Source organism: Perna viridis, chromosome 3 (assembly GCF_037379345.1).
Source record: "Perna viridis isolate PV_CMFRI_1.1 ecotype Kerala chromosome 3, ASM3737934v1, whole genome shotgun sequence".
Taxonomy (NCBI): Eukaryota; Metazoa; Mollusca; class Bivalvia; order Mytilida; family Mytilidae; genus Perna; species Perna viridis.
The window spans coordinates 25,519,154-25,539,601 of record NC_142447.1 but is presented as its reverse complement, the minus strand read 5'-3'; the positions used below and the strand labels follow the sequence as shown (position 1 = coordinate 25,539,601).

Genomic DNA, 20,448 nt, shown 5'->3' with positions numbered 1-20,448 from the left:
TTAATAGTAATTTTCATTAGTGTTATAGTTTGTGATTCAGTGCTTTGAGTTCGATTGAAATTAGTACTTGGGATTATAAGTGCAATGATTTTCAATGAAATTTTAGATTTGGATTGAGTATAATTTACATTGAAACTTTTTTGTTTTTGGATTGAGTACAATTAATATGTAGTTTGTGATTTAAATGTAGTGCAAACTTTTCGAGGAATTTTGGATTTAAATGCTTTTTCCCTGAAACTTTTGTGGACTATTGAAAAAACAATGATTTTCATATGTAGTTTGGGATATAATGCAATGGTTATTTTTAAATTTAAAATTTGGATTAAGTGCTATTTTCATTGGAATTACAGCTTGATATTAAGTGCAATGACATGACTGGAATTATATGGAGAATATTTCTTAATTTTTGTTCTGGATTAAGTGCTATTATTAACAGCTCTGATTTGAGTGTTTTATGTGAAAACAAAGATTTTCATTGGATTTGTACTAATGGATTAAGCACATTAAATTTCATCAGAACAGTATATACATGTACATGTATTTCTTAAATAATACAAAAACAAGTGCAAGAAATTTATAAGAATCTGAACTATAGTTACAGTAGATACTTTGAAGGAGTATATCTCACATATTTCAAATGAAGAAAGGCTGTATTCAGTGGATTAAGATTTGAGATTGGATGATTTAAATGAATAGCAGCATAACATTGTTACTTCAAGTTATTGTTCATTTGATGAGAGTGTTACTATTAGAAGTACATGTACATGTTTTTCTCATAGTTATTTCATGTTTGGTATCAACTTGGAGGCCTGTGAGTTTAACGATTTTTTGGGGAAAAAATATAAATATTCACAATCATTTGTTTTCCACATTAATATTTTTCCTATGTTGGCAGGTACAAAACAATGTATTGAACATGCTTCTGTCAACTGCTAAAGGCAATAACTAAACAAATAAATCATACATTAAAAAAGCACAATGATCATCTACAACATAACGTAATATTCGTGAGCTGAGAAAATTCCTAATAGCGTGAAACATAGAGGATATTGGTTGCCTTACATCCGTCCAGGTAAATTTTCATAGGTGAGTGGGTAAATATTCATCAACTCTTACAATAACAACTGGTCAGTTTAAATGTCCCAATAGCTTTGTCAATCCTTTGTATTTTTTCAGCAGATTGGTAACAAAAAAGTGTCATGGTTGTAGGAAAGTCACTATTACACCACCACGGTAGTAACGAGTGTGGTGGTAAGACTGAAGATCATCTTTAACAGTGTTGACAATATAAGTTAATAGTTTCGAAAGAGGCGTGGTAGTACATTTTGTAGATCCCGCTATGATGCGTTGCTTTTAGGGATTTCTGATGGATTTTTCTTATTACTGATATTGTTTTCTATCATTAAAGCGGGCAAACGTGGTAACAAGTTAGTTACCATCACTCACAGTTTTCTAGTTTAAAATAAACAAACCTAAATGCTCCAATTCGTGTTGAACAGTAAGACAATCATAGACGTAGACCATTTCTTCTTTCAATATGTCCATGAAGGCTTGTTCTAGAGTGTTGTAATTAAATTCTAAAATGTCAAGAACCAACTGCACCCTTTCCTTTCTACCTCTAACTTTATAGACATTCATTCCATCAAAGCATGTAATTCCACGTTTAGAAAAACCGTTCATCAAAGTCACGGGGTCGAGTTCATCCAATAGAAATTGTTTGTTAACAGATATTGTGTTGTAATGTATATCGTCTTGTACCATTTGGTAGTCTAAAGATCAAAATATCAACATAAAGATAAAATCATAAAAAAAACGATTATATTTTTTATTCAATATATTGTGAAATGTTATATTTTTATGTCTTTTGCATGATTCAACATTTTTTTTTTATCATTGTACAGTCATTATTAATGAATGTAACGTTTGTACATGAAATGAAACTTTTGCAAAGTGAATATACTGCCAATCATAAATACGGTCATGGTTTAACTATATGAACATTTGAGTAAAATGTTTCATCTATACAAAATTTAGGCCTGATAATTTGGTATCTAGAGATTTGTTGGGAATTAATTGGACCAATCACCTACAAATATAATTATTTCTGCCTCATGTATTGAGTTTCCTATCAAACTCGATAAAATTTTTAGAAACAAATTAGTTAGAGGTCAGAGAATAAGAAAAGTGTCTTGTATGATTACATTTGTTTGAAAATGATTTATGATTCAGAACTATTTAAATTCTACTTGTGTGTTTTCAAAAACAAAATAAATTTGTTTTCATCACGTGCTTATTGATTTATGCTTACCGCTAACTGTTGATTCAAACTTCGATTTTACTGCAGTTATTGTTACTGAAAACTGTCCTTGTGGGAGCACTTTTTTAATGATCGAATCATTAAATAATCGTCGGAAAACAGCAATGAAACTCCCGTTTCCAAGGCTTTTAATAATTTGATCTTTCAAATTACCAATTATTGACTGCAGATAAACGCATATAGATCCTTTAAAAACTTTTTTAACAATTGAGAATAAAGATGATAGTATCCATTTGCAAGCTGTACCAAATCGTTCTATGACTGTTTCTTCTATCCGTTTATCATGAACAGAACTGATTTCAATTTTCAGATCAAGACCACTCGTAACGCCATCTAATGACAAAACAATAACAGAACAGAATTGTTATTATCAAGTGTTAAGCATTAAAAACCTTTTCAAATAGTATGCTAATTTAAAGGAAATCCAACAGGAAAAAACCTTAAAACAATAAAACTGGCAAAAATATAATAAGAAAAAATATATCATGGGTACCACTGTCATCTGTAAAACTTAGGACTCTGATCTTGATTGATTTATCTGAACAGGAAAATAATGAATAATGCTGAAGCTTCAGATCAAATCTTAAAACAATTTTTTGCTCACCTGGCCGAAGGCCACGTGAGCTATTGCCATCACTTGGCGTCCGTCTTCGTCGTTGTCCGTCGTCGTTGTGGTTGCCGTTAACAATTTTTAAAAACTCTTCTCCTCTAACACTACTCGACCAATTGAAACCAAACTTAGTGTGAATGTTCCTTGAGGTATCCTGCATAAAATTGAAGTTGGGATTTTTGATCTGTAATTACTAAAAATAGAAGATCGGTGTCAGAAAGTAGTTATTTGCATATATCTCCTTAACCATTATGTCTAACCAATTTCTGACAGGGTAAAAGTGTTCAACAAAATGAGATCTATCAAATTTTTATATTAATCTGTTTAGCCATGTTGGAGCTGTTGTACTTTTTTTGACTTTTGTATTTTTATGTTTTTTTTTCTTTTTTGTGCTATTTGTAATGTCATTTCTTCCCAAAATCTTCTCCTCTGACACTACTTGACTAATTGAACCAAACTTGGTATGAATGTTTCTTGGGTAATCTTGCAAAAAACTTAGGTACGGATTTTTGATCTGTCGGAAAGCATGGTCTCCGTTACTAAAAACAGAACATAGGGGTCAGACCATTGCTTTCGCATATATCTCCAAAATCCTTAGGTTCAGTCAAATTCTGATTGGTGAAAAGTGTTCAGCATGTCAGCAGTCAAATTTTCAAATTAATCAGTTAAGCCATGTTGGAGTTATTGCCCTTTTTGAGTTTTTTTTTTCCTATTTTTAATGTGATTTCTTCTAAAACTATTCTTCTCTGACACTACATGACCAACATAAACCAAAGTAGTTATGAATGTACCTTGGGGTATCTTAAATAGAACTAAAGGAGGAATTCTTGATCCGTTGAAAAACATAGCCGCCGTTACTAAAAATATAACATACGGGTCAGACAATTGTTTTTTCGCATATATCTCTAAAACCGTTAGGTTGAGCAAAAATCTTCCATTTGCTGAAATGATTCTAATTATAAGATCTTCAAAAGACCTTAAGGATGAAAGTTGTCAGGTGACTCCTTGTAAGAATTATTGTCATTGAAAGCTAAAAAGTGACAGTTTTTTTTTACAGTTTTCAGCCAATATCTTGATAGATAGAATATAATAGATAGAAAGAAACTTTCGATTGCTGAAATAAACCTTATGATAAGTCCTACAAAAATCTTCTTAAGTCAAAATTGTTGGACGACTCCTTGTTAAATTCATTGACATTGGAAGACAAACTGTTACCTGGTGAGTGATTCGGGCTCCTGGGAGCCTCTTGTTATTTACAACAATCCGGTAAATAGTTGCCCAAATTTCAACAGAACCTATGGCAAACGATTTTTGTACGATCAGATTCAAACGCAAAGAATTAGTGTATCAAAATCCAGTAATTAATTCCAGGGAGCTTGAAATAAAAAGACGAGACTTAATTTGTCTCGTATACTGACCTTCATCTCAAAATATACAAAGGAGGAACAAAAAAAAAAAACAAAAAACAATAAATTGTTACGACAATTGTCAACCATCCATTTCCGTGTTGTAATTTTCCAGCTGAAATGCCAGCGTATGGAGTTTTTAATTCGCATTTGATAATTTTTGTATCATATTGTTTGCACTTTGTAGATTTGTATGGGACAGGTTAAGTGGCTCGCACTAAATATATCGAAACATATATATTTTGTCCAAAGACAATAGGCATCGTCTTTATCGTTACCCCATTGATCATTATGAACTGTCTTTCAGTTACTAGAATGACTTATAAACTACATTTGTCAAAGATTTTCTTACTTTCAACCTACCTAACATGACCTTCATCAAGCAGCGCGGTGGGTGTCCTGTAAGTAGGAACTGTTCATCTTTTAAACAGTGTTTGTTTTATGATACTAATAACAGTGAACCTAAAGCGTTTAAAAGACCATATACATTTTATCAGTCAAAATCAAACTATGTAGACGAGATTTACAGTCTACAGTACTATTTATACATTCGAACCTACCCATTTTGAAAGTCTTTAAATGTGCAGTCTCTAGCTCAACAACAGTTTCATCTGCAAGAGATTTTTTCTTTAATAGCTTTTTTTATATATATCAAACATTTTAATATGAGCAATTTTCAATTATGATGGACAATAACAAAAGTACCAAACAGATAATCTCTAGGTTATAGTGTAAGAAATATTAAACAAATGAGGCGCAGGCAAGGGTATTGTAAATTTTGATGAATGCAACATCACTATTTAAAAATAAACTACTTATAGATGCTGCCTTCAACATACGCATATTGTGTTTATCTCATTGAAAAGTCTATAGTGGGCATTACTGTTCGCCAAACTTTATCATGTTGCAATTGCTCTTGTCAATTTTACAAATCATAAAGCACATTTTTAAATAGCAGATGACCATCCTGTCTGATATGATAGTGATTTTTCTTGATAAATTGTTTTTCGAAAAATTATTTCAACTAAAATGACGATAAGGACAATATTTGTATATTTGCACCTTTCTTTTCGTCGGCATCTTTAGCAAAAAGTAAATGTCATTTCGATTTTTTGCACACAATTCGATCACCAGAAGGGTGTTTTTTAAACTGCCCTGCTGAGCGGTTCTGATTTAGTTAAAAAATTATCTAATTGAAACGAAGTCGTTGGTGACTTTTTACTTTTAAACTGTAGGTCATGGACAATTTTTACCCTCACAATTGATAATGCATTTAAAAAGTTATGGTCAAAAGTCACCAGTAACATTGAAATTTAACCTTGGTCTTGTTATAAAAAAACTCGTAAACGGTAATAGATAGAATGATGTTGGATGTTAGAAATATGCATCTTGATTAGATCTGTATGCAGCATGTAAAGTTCGTACGTTTTATAGTTACAGCTATGAAGCCAGCACTTTTAGTAATTTTTCCGACTATTAAATTAATTCAAACACTGTTATAGATAGAGGACTACTTTGAAATACGAATACGAATATGTTTAGAATGGAAAAATCTTAAAAGAAAGGTTTCCATTTAGATTTCTTTCAAACTTGTAAGAGCTCTAAACATATTTTTACTGCTATTTTCATAGCAAATGTCATTTTTAATTTATGTAAATTAAAATACTTAGCAATGATGTATGTTTAAGTTGTAATCTTTTAAAATGGTCACATGAGAGTCATACTGCGTAATTAATACGTATTCAATACACGCTTGTATCATATTAATACTAAGATGATTATCTCATGTTCATTTCTTGTACATTTTTTCGAATCGATTACTTTTGAAAATGTTATGAATAAGCACCACAATTTTAAGAATTAGATGGTTAAAATACAAGACTTGCCTAGAACAAACCGTGATATATGTACCCCTGATAAGATACATTTGCACGATTTTCATTTTGATAAAACATTTCACACGTATCAAAATTGTTTAACTTGGTAGATATGCTGGGTATATTATTATTGCCGTTTTGTGATGATCTAACATGGTTTGATAAAAAAAACATTAATAATAAGGTAATTTTTAAGAAGGCACCGCGGGCATAGAGGTTGTGTTCAAAAGACCGAAAAACATAACAATCATTCCTCATAATTAATTTTAGTATCAAAATTCAACGAATACATCATCAACAGAGGTTGATGACGTCACAGTCACTTTACAAAATCTGGTCTATGAGAAATAGACAATTCATTTTCCAATCTGAAAGCCTGTTACTTCTGAAATCATTTGGTAATAAATATTTGCATTCTATAACAATATAGACCCTCGGAACAGTGACTTGAAATATGCCATTGCTTCTGGATGGAAGCCTTACTTTCGGAAAAGAACCAAACGTTCCGAAATGTACCCCGAAAATGTATATATAATATTGCTTTGTTGTCAGTATCAAAATAAAATGGCGGATGCCGTTCATTCAAAAATGCATTTTGTTTGTTGTTGAAACTAAAAGATGGGTATCAAATAGATGAGAATTATGTCAATTAACCGTCATTTTATTTAAAAAAAATGGCTAAGTTAGCGAAAATTCTGAGGTAAAATGTGCATTTAAGTAGTTCAAATCTGAAGTTCAATTCGATATCTATATAACTAGTTAAATCTTAATTAAATATTAAATAGAATATTGCACGAGCAGCTTAAGAGTGCAATTTAATACTATGCGAGTATAACCCTAGAATGGGGTACAAACATGCTTTGTTATTTTTCTTCTTCTTTTTTTTTGGCTTTATCACTTGCACTTGATAATAGTTTCGATCTATGTGTGTGAAAAAATTTTAAAATACATTAAAAATAAAATCAATATTTGAAAAAGCCATACCAGTTTCAGGAGATGTTGGCGGTAGTTCTTTCTTCAGTAGGTTTCCTACATATTCAAACTGGCGCGCCTCCATAGAGTTTTCTAATAAGTATAATAAGCAGGGGTATGAACCTTTTTCTACATTTTCGATAAGTGCCTCTAATAACAAATTAGACATCTCTTTTTCTGTAATATAGCGTCGACAAATGTTCTCATGGTCCTTTAACGTTATGATAAAGTGTTCTACCATATCATCCACTAATTCTTCGGGAGCAAGTTCTTCAGCTAAAGCAGCAGAATTATTAATCAACGTGTACTTTTCGCGCATTACGTTGTTGACTACAAAACAACAAACAAATCTTTATTGACACAAGAAATATCAGTAAAATATAAAAAAAGATATTGAACTTATGTTCGTTACTAACGCAAATCGTGATATTTCTTTCTATTTTAGAAGACCCGTTTGTTCACATCCCATTCCGGTCCTTCTTAATTACAACACTGAATGAATGTATATTGTTATGTTCGAAATGATAACTGTTGAACTCTTGAATTTATTACTTTTATCATGAAATTACAAAATCATTCAACAGAGGTTTATATTTGAGGGAAGTACATGTGCCTTTCTTAAATAATATCAAGGCACTGCAACGGAACTGCTAACAAATGAACACTTGAATGGGGGAACATAAGTATGATCTTCAGAAAGTATTTGAATACATAAAATGTGTTTCATGTATGTATGTAAAAAAATGTCAATGCTCAAACAGAAAGTCGTACAAAGATGCTCTGAATGAATAAGTACCACTAATCTTCGAACCTATATATGACCAAATAACGCAGGTTTTATTGTCCAAAGACATGTTGGTAAACTATTGAACTGCATTATCTTCGTCATTACCTTTGTTTTGCCAATCAATTGTTTCAGCCTCTTCTTGAAGCTTCTCAGTAATAAATTCATTGGACTTATTCAAAACTTCAAGGAAGCTATTGTACCCTTTCTTATTTTGAATTTTCTTTACCACCCTGTACATAGTTATGTAAAATCGATTTCTGATTTTTTCTGTTTTCAACTGCTGTAAATCATAATGTTCTTCAGTTGACAAAAACTTGTTCTGTAATAGCAGGTCAAGCACTTCATGGTCAATACTTAAGTTTTCTCGAAGGTACTTCCAACTTTTGAGAATTTTTTTCCTAAACAAATCTCTCTCTGAAAAGAAAACAAAATAAGGGAAATTTCATATAAAGTAAGAGTAAAACTCCAAACATACTCTACCTGTACTAAATTGGCAAATTCGGATCAGCGGAACCGAACATGCGAATTTGATTTTTCTGTGTATATGCAAACTTGCTCAACAGTATAACACCGCGAAACTTTACTTGTGCAAAAAATTGTCGGTTTACAATATATTCTTATGAAATTGAAAAAAAAAAAACAACCAGGCAAAATTTAAAGTGACACATAATGACAACTTAACTAGATTAGAAGCAAAACAATTTTTATATTAGCTCAACTAAAAACTGGGAGCATGAACCAGGTGCACTGGTAGGGTAAGCGTCTTCTGTTTCTTCTAGAAACACTCACCGAGTTGCTCATAAAAAGTCAAGTCCGGGGTAGACGAAAGTGGAAAGGAAAACTATGACACGTTAAACAAATCAGTTTTCATGGCGCAAATAAATACATCGCAACGATCCACGAGTTTATGATGACGACCATAATACTTCTGTAGTGATGACTTCAATCTTGTAGCAACATAACCTTGTTCCTGCAACCTATTTGTTAGAATTCTAGCGCGATACAAAAAGTTTGCGTAGTTTCGGCAAGCTCTAGCATAACGTATGAGTTGTGACATGAACACTCCATACGCAGGTGCTGAAGGGGTGTTGCCACTGATGAAAGGAAAGGTAACAATTCTGAATGAAAAGGCATCACGTTTGTCTTAAAGATTGTTCAATAGTTTCCTTTACCATCGATTTCTAAGTGTACGTCAAGATATGAGGCTGACTTCACAGTGCCTGTAGTATCCTTTATCTCAAGTTCTTTTGGATAGATACGATTTATCAAATCCCCGAAATTAGAATTGTTTAAAGATTATACGTCATCTACATGACAGAAACTGAGATTAAAGGATCTAGTTAAACGATATTCTTTCTTTCGGATCAGGTCAGCTATAAAGTCAGCCTCATAAGAGTGAGGGAATAGGTCAGCAAGTAGCGGAGCTAAATTTGTTTCATTTGCATGTTTGTTGAAAAACGTGTCCATCACACCGGACAAATATATTGCCAATTTAAAATTCTAGCATTTTGTAAACATCTTCGTCTGTACATTTGGAAGATGATTTGGAATTATTTCTTACAAAGTATGAGGAATCTCTACCAAGAACTAAGTATTTGTATCTAGGTGTGCCCTCTTTTTTTGGAAATAACAATGATGTATAATGTTTTTAAGTCGGGGTTTTAACTGAGTATGGGGAATAGAAGTATACAGTGTTGAAAAATCAGAGGTTTTAATGCTATTATATTCTGATAATATTCTTGAACTGATTGTCTCCAAAAGATCTTTCGAATTTTTCAGGATCCACATTGAATTAATACCACTACGTGAGTAACAAGTGTTATGGTAGGACTGCATACCCTCTTTGACAGCTGTGAGTATAGAAGATTTGAAAGAAGTTTGATGTTAGATTTTGCAGATCCAGCTATGTAACATTGTTTGTATGGATTCTTGTGGAGTTTAGGAATCTTTTACATAGACGGTAAATCACAATCATCGTCCTTGGTCGAGAGACCAAAAGAGGATAGCAAAGATTTATGGTTTTCCACAATCTCTTCTTTGGAGAGTGTGGTAGCAGTATAGGTCTTATCAGTGCTATTATTTTCTACGTCTACCTCTGATGATAAACATTGGTTGTAAAACGTTTTGCAGACAAAAACAATGTTATTTTAGGCTTTGTCTGCTGGTACGAAAACATATTTGTCATGTATAGTAGATAATATTTTTGCTACATCCGGGTCTTTGAAAACTGATGTATCATTGGTATTCATTGGCCCACTTAAAATTTTCATTCGTTTCAAAATTAAAGATATCACGGCCTTCTACCACTCTGACAGAGAATCAATGTCTTATTGTTCTCCTTTTATCGATTTTCTTCCGTAGTCCTCGACGGCATCCATAAGAACCTTAAAGTTATAATTCTAATTTATGGAGCGTGGTTCACGGTACTTGGGACCTTTAGAAAGGACCTTACTCAGAGATTCGTTTTTGATGTTGGATAAATCTATGATATGACGCCCGTCGTTTTTATCGACCATAACGTTTTTTATAACAATATTTCCCTCTGGAAACACGCACCGGCCTGAAACCAGATTTGGTGACCAGCATTACGTGTCGTTGTTGCCGAGCCAGATTCAGCGTCAAACGTGGCCGCCATATATATTCATGGAACACATCGATAAAACTACCTATTTCGATGTATATCTCAACCTTGTGAGAATAAATAGGAAAAAAAGTATTACTAAAATAACTCTACGTAAGTGTCGATTGGATCAAAATAGTCAATTTGCAGTTTGTGGCTAATATATTCAGAATCGTAGCAGATAGCAAAGAGGTTTAAATTGCTCGGATATTCTTATTTTCTTTGCGTCAAATATCCATTAGGCGTAGCAATGAGTTCCAAGTGGGCTCTTAATGCCTTCTAAGTACTATTTCAATATTTCATTGTTTCATTGATAAATAATGATACAAGAAGTTTATAAGCGAGGATTCTGATTTGAGGTGACAATTTCTGTAGGAGCAAAGATAGTTTGTTATGCATTTTTTGATTTAGCATTTTGAAAAAAAAATCAATAGAATAAACAAAATATTGCAATTCTATGTTTTAACTTACATAAAAATATACAATGTCACTCTGTTCCAGAAGCCATATTATATGCTTGATACCAGAGAGGAGTTTAAAGAGAAAGTAAGGGATTTTTTTTCTGATGACAAAATTGGCTGTTCATATATGATCAAATACCAAATAATCGTTCAGAGAGAAATAATGTGACATAAATCCCCACCCTGTGGTAAAATGATGATAGAATGGGGTTTGCGTGATTTATACAGATTATATTATTGACCAAGCTTTTCGATAAACGTCTATCCAAATTTGTCAACTTTCTTTTAATCTGTGGCAACATCCTTTCAGCACCTGTGTATGGAGTTTTCATATCATAACTCATACGTTATGCCAGAGCTTGCCGTTACTACGCAGACGTTTGTATCGCGCTTGACTTCTTACAATTAGACTTCTGGAACAGGGTTATGTTGCTACAAGATTGAAGTCATCACTACAGAAGTTTTATGGTCGTCATCATGAAGTCGTGGATCGTTACGGTGTATCTATCTGCATCACGTTTTGTTCAACGTGTCATACCCCGGACTTGACTTTTTTATGAGCAACCCGGCGGTTGTTTCTACAAAAAACAGAGGACGCTTACCCTAACAGTGCACCTGGTCCATGATACCAGTTTTTAGTGGCGTCCGAGTTGCTCATTTACTCCATATGTATTATATTAGTTACTTGATGTTCTTTGTTGTGTTTGTCTGTTTTCCATGTCTGGTCTTGGTCCCTGGAATACATTCTTTTGATTTCCGCTAGAATCTTGGTTCCCTTGATTACTATTCCAGAAAGTATTTTATGTTTTCCTCATTCAAGTATCTTTGCTGATTCAGAATAATTTGCAAATGGTAATTGTCAATTTAACTCAGAATAATGATATATCCTTATTGAAAAGTCTTCAAAAGCAATACATACATGTATTATGATATAAAAAGAACATCATAATATAATAACTGAGCAACTTCCTTAAAAAAAGACTTGCCCTAATATGGGGTCAATAGTCCCCTAATAAGAAAAATGTATGAGGTCGTGTAAACAAACAGTAAAACTACAGAATTATTGCAAATTACAAATGTATTAAAAATGAAAACTAGATGGCATTCATTACAATGTTAGAGCAGTATAAGTACAATACAAGTGCAACAACATTTACACAGTATTTTACTAGTGCTCAGTATAAAAAAAAAGTTTCATGAAAACATTTAATAAAGAGGCAAAATAAAGTAAAATTGCTTAGTGAAAAAATTGGTCAATTGTCTACTACATGGAAAATTAATTAGCTTCTGTAATAGTATGCTAGCCACGGTAACTTGATATCATGCATCAATTATCTTTACAAAAAATTGCAAAATATTAAGGGAAATGAAGAGCAATTCAGATATTAATCAGACAGATCATTTGTCTACAACAAATCATATCAGTTTTCAAAATATTTATGATTTCCTCGTTGAAGAAAATAAAGTAATAATTATAGAGACCAAAGTTTAGAGACTTCTTGATATAGGGCATCATACTATTCGATTTGAGTAACTTAGAATTTTTTGTGCTATCATTCATATGATGACAACTTATCATAAAACATCTTTGGTTGCAAACATCTAAAGTAGAAAAAATGCAATACACATCTAAGCAAACACTTTATTCAAACAAAAACATGACTCATTCCAGCTATCAGTTAAAAAATCTTACTCTTAGTGTTTGTCATTTTTAATATTGATGGAGTCATATTGTTCATACTACCACGACCAACGTCTTGTTTTGATTGTCATTCGGAAAGAAAAGACCAATGCATTGGCAGAATTAACAGTGTTACACGCACAAATACTGATTATTACTTCAAAATAGTTGACTTACAGTCATTAAGTTCTACGCATTACAAATATATGCGTGATGCATTTTCCGTTTAATCATAATATACCTTCGAGAAAAACGTTGTCAGTGGAAACCCAGCATATTTGTTCTAATGGTTTGGCATCAATGAGATGGTCACTGAGTCTTTTTGTCACTTCTTGTACTAGGTCTGACTTGGTTAGTCTATTGGCAAGTCCAATATCCTGTCTTTTTATCCATCCAAAAGAATTGAACATTCGCAGCAAATACTGCAATTCCATCAAATTCTTGCCATTTAGCACTGCATTTATAATATTACTCAGTATTTTTGCTTTCGTATGCCGCTGACCTGAATATCAATACAAGAAAGAAAGCTATGTAAAAGGCACATGCACACTTAATAATATCCTTTTTCATAATTTTTTGTGGATTTTTTTAATCATTATATATATACAAAAATACCAAAGCAGAAATACTGAGATACCAAATTTAGGTTTTTAACATGAAAATATGAAATAAAACAGACATGTGACTGTAAAACCAGCACGCCTATAATGCGTAAAAAAAACAACAGGCTGCATTGACAAGAAACGGGAACAGATAAAAAAAAATAACGATACGGAACGATTGACAACGCAACATTCTAACTTTATTGTTTTATTTTTATTTTTTGTCGACAGTTTATTTACTTATACTTTCAGCACAGCCTGGATTCTAAATTTGTATCTTAGGTTTTAATAGTATATTGTTGGTCTCGTTTGTAAAGTTTCAAAGGAAGATATTATGAATTCCAACTTTCATGCATACACATTGTATTTACATCACAATGTTTTATTGTGTTCCGATGTTTCATGTCCTTTTTATGTAGCTCTGAATATCATTCAAATTAGACTTGTCGAAAAAGTGGTATATCTTGACCTAAATGTTAAGGACTGAACGAATGGCAACAACTAAACTGGAAGCATAGTCTTAAAGTCATAATGGATGTTGAATATTGTGGATTGCGTGGCTAAACAGGTATACATGAAAAAACAGATATTTACTCAGATTTGGTCTTTTGTACAACATTGCACTCACAATATCAAGCCTGCATGAATGATAAAAGTATAGTAGGTGGTTTAGTCTTAGTATTTTTCGGGTAATTTAGGGGATTGACGTCACTTCCGGTGGTTGTGGACCGGGTGACCAGGAGAAGAAGGGGACCGGATGTGGACCTTTGGCGTGCCCGGAAGTGGACCTTGCGTGACTTAATGTGGACTTAGATGGGAGATCCATGACTAATGAAAGGAAATGAGGACCCTTGACCTAGGAAGGGGACCCTGAAAGGTTTGGGCGGAAACGACCCAAAAGAACCCCTTAAATGTTCTAATTAGTCATATTCAATGGTTTGTCGTTCTATAAACAGGCAAGTGTAATTGGGATCTATGATTAGACTTATTTTTCTTGGTTTAATTTGTTTTATTTATATTATTTTTAATTGTTTTTTATCATATCAGTATAATGTTATTATTTGTTTGTATGTTTGTAATGAAGTTTAATTATTTTGTTGTAATAATGTTAAATTGAATGTGTAATTCACTTTGAATAGGTGTTTGTGTTATGACCTTAGCACTTTACACCGTTTTTATGCTAGAGTTATTGATTGAAGTCGCTTTGCATTATACTTAATTTATGATTAACGGTTGTATGTAGATAATGATATCTTCTTCATATTATGCAATATTTTCATTTCCGATGTTTGATTTTTATCACACAATTGTTTTTGATCATTTTGGCATAATTCAATTTTGCGTTCGTGATTTAATTATTTTGGTGTAATAATTTAATTGTGTAATTCAGGTTGAATACTTAACTAAGTGTCTCACAGAATAGACATTAATTTTAAACTTTCCTTTTTACTTTAGATTTGAATGGTTCTTTGTATTGATTTTTAGTCGCCTTGTATTGGACTATATGGACGAATACCAGTTATGACATCTTTTAATTTTTGTTAATGTTTACAACTGGGAAACAATTTTCATCATTCTTTTTTTTAAAGTTTTTTTTTGTAATTACATTTTTTGTACAACTCAGTTTCAATACTTATTGGGGCTTTGCCTTACACTGTATCGAATGTGTTATTTCTGATGAAATATCGTTTCATTGTTTTCAGTGCATCTGATTGAACTTCTGTAAATTCTTTCCGCTCGATTTAAAAATCATTCAGGTCTTTTCTAGAACGAGGACATCTGAGCGGTCAAATGGTGATCCACTCTCAAATCCATGTGTTTCCAACGCATCTGGTTGATCTTTTGTTTATAATAACAAGGATATTTGTACGGTGCTCCGCCCTGGTTTCCACCAGTATTTTTAATATCTTGACGTTGTGCCACTTTATTTAGGTTGTAAGACGTCTGCAAGCTCTTTGGTCTAGAATCCTCTCTATACTGTTCCATTTGTAGGCTTCACATCTGTTTTCTAGTCGGGTTTTTTCTTTACTCAGACTGGTCCACCATCAGGACTTTTTCGGGTCTCACTCCCATTCATTCCTCCAGTCCTTGGTTTGCATTTTTCACACTCTTTTGTCTATTGCTGGTGTATGGCATCACGACTGCTGTCCTCTTCTGAATGAAATCCTCTACAAGGACCTACCTAGTAATTCTTTACTGCATTCGAGACGTCAATTTTCTTTGTGTCCAAACAATATTTGCCATCTCTTTTTAACGTTCTCTGCATCCAAGAACACATCCTGATTTTCTCATGAGAAAATGTTGCATCTTACTCTCAATATGGCTGGGGTACCCTGCTTCATGTCGATCAGTAAATATCCATGGGGTCTGGCGTAGGCACACTCGTACGATTTCATAAAGTTGTTTTCTTGGAGAACATTTGTTGGGTCATGGTCATGACCTGTGAAACGTCTTGGGGATTTTTTTTAAAGAGGAACAAGACAAGTTATGGGCTTCAGACTGATGCTGCTTCTGTGCTACTTGTTTTTGTTTAACAGACTCTGGACCAACAACATGACACTCATATTTTGTTAAGTTAGGATACATGTGTTTCACGATTTGTACGAATTGGCGTACAAACATCGTGTTTCTACTTCCGGTGGCCCCTGCTACAAAAATGTAACTATGACGCTGGTTAAATACCGACGGCTTGAAATGGTCGTCCAAGTACCCTCCGTTCATCAAAGTATCTTGGTGTATTCCTTTTGTATAGCATATTGGTGTAGTCCTGTCAACAAAGTATCATTGTTCAATAAACCAGTTTGCATGGGTTTAGTGTTGCTTAGGCTGACTTGGGCTGGAATGTGTAAGTGGACTGTATTGATCTGTTTCCGTGGTTCTCGCGGCTTGCCAAATTGCTCCTCATCGATCCTTGCGACGATTTAGAATAAGGAGTACACCTGGTTTCGCTTCGTTGGAGTAAATCAGGTAATGTATGATATCCATGAAAGGTTCTAAAATAACGTTTAATCGACTTTCACTTTTTAAACTATTTTTCAAGTCACCATTCTAATATATGTCTTCTGTACTCTTACCCCCACCCCTTTTAAACTCTGTTTGCCTGTTTAGTCCAATTCTTGACTCTTGACCCCCGATATTGCAGTTGACTCTCACTCCCGACTCTGGACTCTACCTCTTGACTTTTGACCTTCGGTATTGACTCTGGACTCTTACTCCCGACTATCGACTCCAACTCTTGACCCTGACCCTTGATACTGACTCTTGACTCGTACTCCCGAATCTTTTCCCCAACTTTTGTTCTTTTTCCCGACTTTTACACCAATTCTTGACCCTTGACCCTTGATATTGACACTTTACCCTTACTGCAGACTTGACTTATACTCTTGACTCTTACTCCCTACTGCTGACTCTTAACTCAACTCTCCTGATTCCTGACACATATAATTGACTCTAAATTCCTCTCAATTCTAACCTGTTGACCGAATCTAAATTAACGATAAACCTGTAACTATTTCTATCTCGAACTTTTAGCCTGTCTTGAGGTATAACTCTGCAATGGTTCTCACTTAAACAATAACATTTATACCACAAAGCTCTAACACAAAGCCTAACCTAAAAACAATGGTAAAGGCAAACTATTGACCAAACTTTACGACAAATGTGATGACTTTTCATTCAAAATTGCCAATTTCCCTTTCATCTGTGGCAACATACCTTCAGCACCTACTTATGGAGTTGTCAGTTGTAAGAGTTTTCCGTAAGTACACAGACTTTCTGTATCGTGCTAGAATTCTTACTATTAGGCTTCTCGAACATGATTATGTTGCTACAAGTTTGGAGTCATCACTACAGAAGTTTTATGGTTGTCATCATAAACCCGTGTATCGTTACGGTGTATCCATCTGCACCATGAAATCTGATTTATTCTACTAATTCGTAGTTTTCCTTTCCCCTTTCCTCTACCATGGACTTAACTTTTTATGTGAAATGCAGAGGACGCTCACCCTACCGGTGCACCTGACCCATGCTCCCCGCTCTTAGTGAAGTCCGAGTTGCTCATTTACTTTTTTACTTTGTTACTTTTCATCTTTTATTTTAGTTACTTTGTGTTCGTTGTCGTGTTTGCGCAGACGTCCTTGCACAAAAAACGACCTGAATACATTTTACGGAATAAAAGTAACAAAAGGTGAATTGAAAACCACAAATAAAGATCGGTTTATGCAACAGAGAATTAGAAAGGAACAGGATCCGGATTTATAAAACAGACAATTTCACGATAAATGATGAGTTGTAAAAAGCATGAAAAGAGTAGGTCAAAACCAACGACAGCTTTTAAAATAGTTCTCATTAACCTCATATTAAACATAGATGCGTTCACAATGGATACAACCGCATAACACAGGTCAAATCAAGTTTGAGTGCACGCGACATATACATATTAAAAATATTAGACTAGAGTAGTCAACCTAGAATCGACAAAAGCTCATCTAACCATTATACAGTCAACCATAACTACATTAAATTGTGGCACAGAAAGATACAAAAATGAAAATATGGATAGAAAAATAAAAATCATTAAGACAAAAGCCCATAACATAGATGAAAAACGATGAAAAGGTTGAGTGAGTCTGTTAAGATTAAACATGTGATGAAAATATCGAAAATAAATATCTATTGATAAAAACGAAAGTCCATACACCACTCAAAAGTTCTACTTAACTTTCCGTTTTCGACGAAAACTTTATTACACAACATAACAAGAGGGTAAAATTACAACCGTCAATATCATTCTATTCACTTTAGATACGGCAAACCCCAAATGATTATTCAAACTAACTGAGTTATATATGAAAAAAGACTTAGTTACACAAAAATAATTAAAACAATTGAATGATAATTTCCCGGTTGTAAATATTACACAACATGGGAAAATGTTATAATCTCATCACAACCATAATTAAAGTAAAATAAAGTACAATACAAAGTGACTAAAATCAATACAAAGCACCATTCAAATCTCCAGTAAAAAGGGGAGTTTACAATTAATGTCTAATCAGTGACACATCCACTAAAGTATTTAAACTGAGTTACACAACCAATGTAAGAATATCACACAAAGATAATTAAATCAAAAACACAAAATTGAACTACACAAAAGTAATCAAAAATAATTAAATGATACAAATCAAATGTACTAGTTGTAAACATTGAACAACATGAGAAGAGATTAAAAGCTCCCTACAACCATGACACACGTGACACATTCACAAAGTACAATACAAAACGACTTATATCAATAAATCTAAGAATATGTATATTATATTTAGACATACATCTGTTGTAATGGTCACTACAAATGATAACATTTATTACGATTGAATTGCACAATCAATTTAACATAATTACAAAAAAAAAAAGATAATCAAATTTCATTACAAATAAATAATAAAATTTCAAAAAAAATTATTCAAAACAATAAAAAAAATTATAAAAGTGTGGAAATAAAACAAACAAAAAGTGTCAAGAAAGATAGCTCTAGTCATAAGAACCTTTTTATACTTACCTGTTTATAGAAGGTACGAGAACACAATTAATTTTGTAGTGCATTTCAACAGACCCATTCTGACTTAATAAAACTTCACCAATATGGAAACATGACCAAAATTCCTAAATTTTGGCCTTCTTCCACAGGACCAAATCACAACTTCCCCAAAAAATTTCAGAATGACAAACAAATTTGATCCTTGTCCTACATTTCTGCAGCCAATTCTAAACAATAAAGTTTAGGACAAAAGAGAAAAAAAATCAGGAAGAAACACACTAGAAATCTAAAAATCAAGTGAAATAAATTGTGATCTCGAACAACCATTGTTTTTGAATGTTTAACAAATAATTAAAAATGTTTACTATAATGATCAACGAAAACTGAAGTACTCGGTACTTTCGACAAGGATGATATCCCAGCAAGCAACAAGTCTTTCATGTCCTCGTTGAACATTCCTTCCATTGGTGAATTTGATGTCGGTATTGGATTCCGTAAATTTATACAAATAAAATTATTAAAACACAATTATTTACTTGTTGAACAAAACTTTGTCTGATCAATCAATGAACATTTTGTCAGCAGTGTAGAAGTTAAAATAAAGTAACTGTAAAAATGTTTGATATTCATGGGTTGAATCTCAAATACTATGAAGCTCCTTTACATCACCTTAAATTCCACTCTTTTAACCATATTTAAAGCTTTTGCGTTTTCAACATTCTATATACTATCTTATCTCATGGATTTACTTGTGGAAATTTGTCTAAAAGATAATACTCTAAAGGGTTTAATGAGCAAGAATATCTATTGTCATTCTTCAATTCTTACAAGTACGTCATTACAAATCCTCTATTTCATGTTTCATATATGTGAATTCTAAGTCTACCCTGGTTATACATCTTATTTCGTTTTTAATTTTGATCATTAAAGCAGTAACTAATTAAAATTCCGTAGAAGAATACAAATTAATTTTGTGGATATTATAGTTTTTAAATATTAAAAATAAATTGAAATAGTCGTGTCCAAAAAAGGGTTTGAGCTGTATGTGGTAAGGATTATCATTTAAGAATGACACTTGTTGGTTTTGGTATGCTTCATTATCATTTATAGAGATTAGCTGATTTTTTAGTTCCAACGGATGGGTTCAAAACAAACAATTCACTAATTATGGGCTTTTGACATAAGTTCTTTATTCCCACATACGTTTTAAATCTTTAAGTATTCAGTATTCCGATATTGCCAAATTGATAAAGAATTCCATAATAACCGAAAAACATACACTACCTTATAGTAGATCCTTGAGATTAAAGTTGGAAGCTATACAGAAATGTTCTAAAAACTTTGAATAGAGAAAAAAAAGATGACACTGGTGTGTTTATTTGTTAGAATTAATCATGTTTTATCGGAAATATTTTTTTTCATCATTAAAAATCTATCAAAAACGACATATAAAATTTGTAATGTAATATCATAAAACATATGTTTGTAGTGCATTTTGTGCTATATGATCATTGTTAAAAAACATTCACATTTCGGCGGCCAAAAGAAACTAAAACATTTCATTGTAAATTTT

The 20,448-nt window shown here is 32.7% G+C and overlaps 1 protein-coding gene across 4 annotated transcripts in view; it reads right to left on the bottom strand.

The window, feature by feature from the left end:
- LOC148621592 (uncharacterized) overlaps nt 1-20,448 on the bottom strand; it is a 50,598-nt gene that overhangs the window by 14,305 nt on the left and 15,845 nt on the right. For 2 of the 4 annotated variants that reach the window (XM_088576129.1, XM_088576130.1), the window contains exons 5-10: nt 12,973-13,233; nt 8,075-8,383; nt 7,195-7,512; nt 4,894-4,944; nt 2,309-2,650; nt 1,473-1,769 (exon numbers count right to left, since the gene is read on the bottom strand). In XM_088576129.1, coding sequence (XP_088432255.1) covers nt 1,473-1,769; nt 2,309-2,650; nt 4,894-4,944; nt 7,195-7,512; nt 8,075-8,383; nt 12,973-13,233 — 1,578 coding nt within the window. Of the gene's footprint in view, nt 1-1,472; nt 1,770-2,308; nt 2,651-4,893; nt 4,945-7,194; nt 7,513-8,074; nt 8,384-12,972; nt 13,234-20,159; nt 20,215-20,448 lie in introns of all 4 variants that reach the window. The other 2 variants (XM_088576132.1, XM_088576131.1) reach the window with 2 other exon arrangements.